This window comes from Zootoca vivipara, chromosome 9 (genome assembly GCF_963506605.1).
Source record: "Zootoca vivipara chromosome 9, rZooViv1.1, whole genome shotgun sequence".
NCBI classification, from domain to species: Eukaryota; Metazoa; Chordata; class Lepidosauria; order Squamata; family Lacertidae; genus Zootoca; species Zootoca vivipara.
Window position 1 is genome coordinate 58,367,450 of NC_083284.1, and position 8,368 is coordinate 58,375,817.

Genomic DNA, 8,368 nt, shown 5'->3' on the forward strand with positions numbered 1-8,368 from the left:
ATAGTGATATAATTGTATGAAGGTTAAACAGTTTTAAGTTAAAAGTATAAGTGATACAACTGAACCAATAGCAAGTTGCCCCTCTGAAATAGACACTGTAAATACATCTCTGTGTCCCTCAAAATCATGACTTCCTAGCATTAAGCATAGGTACACATTACCTATATAAACTATGATCTGAAGTAGGATTGCAGACCATTTTTGGAGGGACATAAGTCATGGTTTGCATTGATGCACATGCCATACCATGGCTAATTGTAGCCTGGGAAGGGGAAATAGTTTTGCTAGAGACTGGCTACTGGTTTTAAACCCTTGGTACAGGCAGCTAGCATTACCTCGGCAGAATACAACAGTACTGGGTTTTGTTTTTCAAAAACATTTTTCATCTGTGCCTTGCATAAGCCCTCAAATACGGTACTTGCTTAGTTTTAACACTGTTTTAAAGAGAGATTATCTTTTATGAGTGCTTGAAAGCTCAACACTTTTAATTCATTGCATGAGCTTTGTATAGTAACAGAAAAGAAGCAAGATTTGATATGGGCACAGCGTACCAGGAACATTTCCTATTTGTGCCCTATTAAAATGAATGAGATATGAGCCAGAAACAGCTTACCTAACTCCCATTTTATTGCACGGGAGATGCCCACAGTGTATTTTGCCTATTATGTCTATGCATGTATTTAAATTAATGGTGTCTGTCATGCAAAATTAGTTTATACCATTTTCTCATGTGAAAGCCAAGTATTGAAACTACTGTGTAAAGCCCTGATGGCACCAAATTTCAGAGGGGAATTAACTCATTTCCCCTGATGGTTATAAAATACTACTGTATTACTAAAATCTTAATTTGGGCCATAAAACGTTTAGAAGACAATGGTTTGCTTCAAATTGTACAAACGTTTTAAAGACCCTTAAGGGCAAGAATTAAACGTTAATGGAGATGGTAGCAAATATTCCTCTTCAGCTTATTACAGACATGTTTTTAATACTAGCTCTGCTTTGTCTTGTTTTTCTAGCTCTGATGGCTTTTCTCTTTGACCTAAAAGCTTTAGTAGATATGATGTCCATTGGTACGCTTCTTGCGTACTCGCTAGTAGCAGCGTGTGTCCTCATTCTTAGGTGAGTTCCAATTTGGGGTTATTAAATAATTTGTAAGGTAATGTTGTCTAAATGCTTAAATGTTTTTGTTTCTGCCATAAAGTTATGTAAACATGAAGTTACACAAACAGACAGAATACCCTTCAAATGCAGATTGTGCATGAGAGCAACTACCTTAGTACTTTGTAGAAGTTCACATTCCACTGCTGTACAAGTTTAGTTACTGCTGTAAACGGGGGAATGGGAAAATAAAAATTGTTTGGCGTCTAGGGCAACTTCTTTGAAATACAGCTCTGTTGCATAGTGGTTCTCACCTTTAAGTGCTTCTTTAATGCGTTCCATATGATGTTAGACTCCAAATCCCATCATCCCTCACTGCCTGGGGATGGTGGCAGTTGTCATTCAGCAATGTCTGGAGGGCACCACATTGGATATCTCTGTTTTATTATGTGCACCTTTTTGGTACTGTGTATGAAATAAGTGCTATGGTCCATGGGGTCACGAAGAGTCGGACACGACTAAACGACTAAACAACAACAACATGAAATAAGTGACCCACAGAGAATAATAGTTCCCTTTTCGGAGCTAGAGAAAGAGAAATGCTTAACACTAAGGAACCTCTAAGCTAGAAAGAGATGCTTTCTTAAAATAGCTCTGGCCTAATAAATCTTCTGTGTAAATTCTGTCTTCCATGCATCTTCGGTTTACTAAAGCAGACCTGTCTCTGGTGGTCTAATCCTAGCTCCGATTCCTTATAAATTTCCTGTGGACAAGGAGTTCGCCCCTTTGGTTGTGCTTTGCTCTTGGGGCTGATGGGTTTACCATATTGAGGGATTTCTGGGGCCAGTGGTGCAGTTATTGAGAGACAGATCAGAAATGGTCATCATCAGTCCCCATACCTGTCAGGCAACCCTCCTGCAATTTCCCAAGGAAAACGCTTGAGTGTTTATGTAGGGGTATGCTGCTGGCCAGTGCTGCCTTAGGACACATGGGCTGCCTTCAGTCAGTGGTGCCCAATGGTCATCTGGTCTTTCCTGGGGGGGTGGGGAGGGAGGAAGGCTAGGCAGTGTAATAGCCAGCATTGTTGGGTGCCACTGCCCAAAGACATGCAGGACTCCTTCAGGCAGCGATGCCCAATACTTCCCCAGGGGTGACTGAGGCTGGCTTCTTTGCCTACTTGCTGTGCATCTTTGAAAGATTAAGAGAATCTGGACCTTAATGTCCTTACTGTAATATGCAGATTTCAGTGACTGTAGGACTGCGAATTGGTGGCAGCTCTAGCTCTATTGCCGGAATTAAATATCAGTAACTAAATAAATGGTGCAATAATGCAACTCAAAATATAGAGTCATGTATTTTGGTTGCTGTAGGCCTTGTAGATTATAATACATTGTGCCTTTAATTTTTATTTTCTGTGAACCTTACCTTACACAAATGTATTTGTGTGTGTGTGTGCGCGCGCGCGCACAAACAGGTACCAACCCACTTTAAACTATGAACAACCAAAATATTCAGCAGAAAAAGAAGCTCTTGCGGGATCAGAGAGAGAAAGTACGAATGAATCTCAAATGAGTATGGTACCAGGTCACAGTTTCAGCTTACAAACACTGATTAATCCATCAAGTTTGCCCACGGAACAGTCTGCCACCATGGTTAGCTTTCTTGTATGTCTGTTGGGTAAGTCAAAAGCTATCTAAATACTTGGACTATCTCGGAAATGTCAACTGATAAGCAAAATGCATTTAAACAAAATGACAGATCAGATTCACTTATTATTTTGAACCTGTTCAAAATTTCAAGTGTGGAAAACTGTGGAAAAAGAGGGAGAGGGGCCTCTGCACCCCGGATTAATTGGTGTAGACATGACTGCAAGTCTAATTTTGTTCTGACCGCCCAATTCACAATAAAGGATTCTATTGGTTTTTACCTGTCACTATTGCTGAAGTTTTATGCCACATAAACATTTGAGATTTTGAAATACTCTCTTTGGGTCCCCCCCCTACTTTGATTGCCTCTATTTAGCTTTCCTGATTTGTGGCTTAAGCATTCTGGCCACCAACGGGATTCATCTTCTTGCCAATCTGGAGCCTTGGAGTATTTGTCTCTTTGCAGTACTTTCAGTGCTGTTTATCACCATTGTACTTGTCATCTGGAGGCAACCTCAGAGTCAGCAGAAAGTAGCATTTATGGTAAGCAGTGGTGATGGCATCAAGTGCAAAACCTCACAAACAGTTTTTTGGGGTTGGGGCTGTGTGACTAGCTGCCCTTCTGGAGATTACCATCCTGTCGCTTTAGTGGCTACCTTTCAGCTGAATTAATAAGTTAGCTGTTGCCTTAAAAAGAACTTGACTGATATGGTGCTAAAGTTGCTTTTTGTGATAAGCTAAAATAGTGGTTCTTGTGCAAATTTGGCTTGGACTGTAAAAAGAGTTGAGAATTCATTTTTACTACAGCTGAAACATGTGTAAGATTAGATGAATTTATTTTTTTAACAATCTTTTGATTGACTGAAGATTAATTGGGCAGCAGATCTTTAAAAAGTTTGTTTTTAATGCAGAAGCTGTGGGCCACAAGATCCATTTTCCTTATCTTATCTTTCCCTATTTTCCCTTGTGCATATATAAAATCTTGTGTAGCCCATGTGTGTACTACCACTAAATTGCAGTCCTCACCTTCGCGTTGCAGGCCTATCAAAATTAAATTCATTACTTCTGCATTTAAAATGCAGTATAAGTAGGTAATGTGTACATTGCAACTGGACTAAGACACTTTGCCCTATAACTTTTATTTTATTTTCAAAATATGGATGTGTCAGTTCAGTAGAGCCCCTTTACAAATTTAATTAAAAGTATGACACACTGGATATTTGTCAAAAACACTGAATTGTAAAAAAATTGTCCTTAGGTTCCACTCCTGCCATTTTTGCCATCTTTGAGTATCTTGGTGAATATTTACTTAATGGTACAACTAAGTGGAGAGACTTGGATCCGGTTTAGCATCTGGATGGCGATTGGTAGGTATTACTGGATGAGTAGCTAAATGTTGTTGTGAACTTTTTCTTGCCTCCCCCTAAGCAAGGGCAAAAGCTTAAAAGCTATTTTAATACTGGGTGACCCAAGCAGACATGGTGCAAAAAGAGCATTTAGGCTCTTAACCTTGCTTGCTGGGCAAAGTGATCAGCATGCAGGTTCTAGAAGCAGTTCCAAAGGTTTGACTGGACACAATTCTTGCACATCCGCATACGTCTTGGAACTGAAACCCCACATAAGATGAGGGATTTCTGTATATACGGTAATTTTTGAGAGTAATACAGTGGTACCTTGGTTCTCAAACTTAATCTGTTCCGGAAGTCCGGTAAGGCAAAACAGATTAATCCATTTCAGACTTTTAAAAACAACCCCTAAAACAGCAATTTAACCTGAATTTTACTATCTAACGAGACCATTGATCCATTAAATGAAAGCAATAATCAATGTACTATACTATAAAATAAATAAGGAAGTATTGTAGATGATAAAAAATAAAATTATTTTTTCTTTCCTGCACTGATGATTGTCATTGTTTGGATGGGGGGCTTTTATCCATTTCCGCAGTCACACAATCAATCAGTCACAAAAACAAATTAACCAAAAAAGCCTCAAAAACAAAAATGCAAAATAAATAGCAAAAGCGCCAAACTTAAGCTGTTCCGGAAGTCCGTTTGACTTCTGAAATGTTCGAAAACCAAGGTGCAGCTTCTGATTGGTGCAGGTGCCCCGGAAACAATAGCTGACAGCTGCATCGGAAGTTTTGCTTCCGAAAAATGTTCAAAAACCAGAACACTTACCGGTACTTTTGGGTTTCCGGCATTTGGGAACCAAGGCGTTTTGAGTACCAAGGCGTTTGAGAACCAAGGTACCACTGTACTAGAATGGAAGCTTAGTGTGGATTAAAGAAACCTATGACCACAAGTGATACCAAGACCTGAACAAGTATTCTGTTTTTGTAATATTGGGTAGAGCTACAGAAATATGACAAAACTGAGAAAACTTACACCCCTTTCTTTTTCTCCTCTGGAAGGCTTCTTCATTTACTTTGCTTATGGCATCCGACATAGTGTGGAAGGCCGTCCTAGGGTGGAAGATGAAGATGATGAGGACGACAGCTGCTCCGAAAAAAGCGCAGTGCCAAAAAAGAACTATGTAAAAGAAGCAAACGAGATTGAAAATGCAAGTGAAAGTGCTCAGTTTATTACACATGAAAGGACAAGTGAATGTTAATGGTTGCTAACTACCATGCTGTATACGTCTTTTGAGTAGTGTAACGGAATGTAGTTGTGTCATTTGGGGGGGGGGGGGTTGGAATGGCAAAACACTTGCTCCTGAAAGATTAGCAGTAACATACTTGTGCTTTGTGAAAACAATTAATACTGGTGTAAACGGACTGCTAGATATTTCATCCAGTGAAGATTTACCTCAAATTGTGGTTGCTTGAAGTAAAAACCGCCAAGAAAGTGGAGGGGAACAAACTCCTGTCAGTTGATTTTGCCTGTTGTGCTAAAAATGTTGGGAATTTCCTTAGCGCACCATCCTACAACTTGAATTGGCATAATGTTATATAATTAGGAATGTTTAAAGGTGGGAAGCTGAACCATTTTAGGTTGTGTTATTGGGGACACATTTTCTTGTTTCTGTCTTTTTAAAATGTGCGTAGCAGTGGTAAATAACTAGGTAGCTAAACTGTTTAGCCTCTCAAAATTTAAAAAAGGGAAGAAGAAAAAACCTTTTTAAAAAAGCCAGTTACCCAGATGAGTACATAGGGTATACACAGAGCAGAAACTTGGCTGGCTTTTGCATTGTGATGTAGTGCTTCTCTATTTTAAAAAGTGTTAAATTTTTGCTGCCACTGTATATGCAAATAACGTATGCCGTGAACATCCTTTTGAAAAGCAGTGTTTGTAATGCCTAACATATGGATCAGCTCCATATAGAATGTTTTGAAATTACCTTTTACCAGTCGTGTTCCAAGTTCTCCTTCTCGGTGAATCAGAAAGTCACGCTACATGGTTCCTAAGATGTAAGAAACTTCAGAACAGTGGCAAACAGCATGTGCCTGGGGAACTGGGAATTTTTCAAGTCCAGGTGCACCTATGGAATTGCCCTGTGTTAGTGCTGAATGTGTAAACCCTCTGAGGTTGTAAGTAGCTGCCCTAGGTCCATTGACTGATGAACTGTGTACCTTCCGTGTCTCTGGTCCACCAAGTATATTTATTAATTTCTGTAACTAAGGAAAATGAAACTGTCGGCCATAAATTGGCTGCATTCAGATATCACAGTAAACCATGGCTGCTTATGATGCGGACAAGCTGTAGTGAACCTCGGGCTTGTATGCTTCTCCCCTTTCATCCTCTTCTCTGGCGTGGCCACAAGATGGAATTTGGAAGTTTGAACTTCTGCTTTTGAGTAACCGCAGCAGAGCATTTTTGCCCCAAACCAACAAATTGTCAGTAATCTTAATTGTGGCTTGTTTGAAATAGACTAAATTTAAATCATGAGCTGTTAAGCTGGCTTATTTTAACAAACCATAATTAAGATTAACCACGGTTTAGGGTTCAGCTGCAGCTCTAAAGAACAATTTATAATAATAAAAATAGCCATGAAAGCTTCCAGCCTGCAAGGCTGCACTTAATAAATATAACATGGATTATGATGAGGATTGAATTCAGCCATTGTGTATTTTTTGCCCTTGCAGGAGGTACTATTTCTTTCAGTGGATTCTACTGTAGTCATAACTTAGCTAACATTTTTGTATAAATCATGAACAGAAATTTAGATTTTTCAGGGAATGTGTTCCATCTCCTTAAAAGAGACAGGTATTTGGAGGGGAGAGTGGAGTAAAAAAAGAATAGAAAGAAATCTAATTCAAATAACATTTAAGAATACAGTTATGTTTTTTGAAATAACATTTTATAAATGAAATTTGAGGCAGGCATATGCACCAAAAGATCATCTTGGTTACATTATTATCACTCATGTATACAGTCATAACTTGGCATTGTGGCTGATGGGCAAGTTGTATTTCTGGCACACATGTGTTTTCTCCACACATTAATTTGTGTATGAAGCAGCATATGTATGTGTGAGGGACAGGGGATATCGCGAAGTCCCTCCCCTCCTGAGTTCAAGCCCATCCCCGAGCACAGGGGAAAGCAGAGAGAGTTCCGATTCCAGTGGGGAAGCAGGAAGTCGTGTCCGAGGCTCAGGCAAGGTAGCGGAGCCAGGGTCCCAGGTGGGACAGGAAGGGGCAAATAAGGGGGGGAGACCCATCCCCCCAACTCCGGAATTGCGCAGAAAGAGGAGAGGAAAGAGGATGGGTCTACCGAGGCTTTTGTGTTGGAGAAAGACGTGCCAAAAGCCATTCGGAGGTTCTGAACCCGACTGAACACATAGCTCCGGGTATATAGCAATGACTTCAGCACTGTAAATACGCAGCACCAATAAAAGAATAAAATGCAGAGCTGTGTAGAGTCGTTACTCTGAAGTAGCCCGCTCCGGCCACTGTGACAGTATGTGTGTGAGAGCAAGCCAAAGAGAAAAACGAAGCAAAACTGTCCTGCAGCATTCATTTACTTATTTTCTCAAGAAAAAAAAATAGGGGCTGTGGCTGTTTCTTCTCCAGGAAACAGAGGAATGATAACCTTACAATATACCTGATGCCTTTTAGTTTATGAATGTTGGGACCATGTTACAACAATCTGTCAAATGTTTCATCGCAACTGTTGGGTTAGAAACCCATGTTTTAAAAAGCTGAAAATTTCAGGATTCGGAGAGGGGTTTGGGAACAAAAATTCTTTTTAAAAGTGCCTTAGAAAAACAATCAAAAACCAAGCAATCAAAAACAAACAATCAAAAACCAAGACTGTGGATTTAATGCTTTTTCTGTCAACAGTTTTCTCATCCCTACACCCTCCAGTCAAAGGCGACTATGGGGTTGCAGCGCTCATATTGCTTTTCAGGCCGAGGAAACCGGCGTTTGGTGGTGCAAATCCACACAAACGGGGTGAGCTCCCGTTGCTCTGTCCCAGCTTCTGCCAACCTAGCAGTTCAAAAGCATACCAGCGCGAGTAGATAAATAGGTACTGCTGTAGCAGGAAGGTAAACAGTGTTTCTGTGCACTCCGGCTTCCATCCCGTTGCATCAAAAACGGTTTAATCATGCTGGCCACATGACCCGGAAAGCTGTCCTGCACAAGTATTAAAATACTAATGAGATTATTATTCGCAAATAAGTAC

General features: G+C 40.1%; 1 protein-coding gene across 6 annotated transcripts in view; it reads left to right on the top strand.

Annotated features, from left to right (window-relative positions):
- SLC7A2 (solute carrier family 7 member 2) overlaps window positions 1-7,324 on the top strand; it is a 63,777-nt gene extending 56,453 nt beyond the window's left edge. For 2 of the 6 annotated variants that reach the window (XM_035112832.2, XM_060278835.1), the window contains exons 8-12: window positions 1,017-1,119; window positions 2,573-2,775; window positions 3,121-3,287; window positions 4,003-4,111; window positions 5,158-7,322. In XM_035112832.2, the coding sequence (XP_034968723.2) occupies window positions 1,017-1,119; window positions 2,573-2,775; window positions 3,121-3,287; window positions 4,003-4,111; window positions 5,158-5,357 (782 nt within the window). In that variant the 3' untranslated portion in view covers window positions 5,358-7,322. Of the gene's footprint in view, window positions 1-1,016; window positions 1,120-2,572; window positions 2,776-3,120; window positions 3,288-4,002; window positions 4,112-5,157 lie in introns of all 6 variants that reach the window. The other 4 variants (XM_060278837.1, XM_060278838.1, XM_035112833.2 and 1 more) reach the window with 3 other exon arrangements.
- Window positions 7,325-8,368: the final 1,044 nt, after the last annotated feature.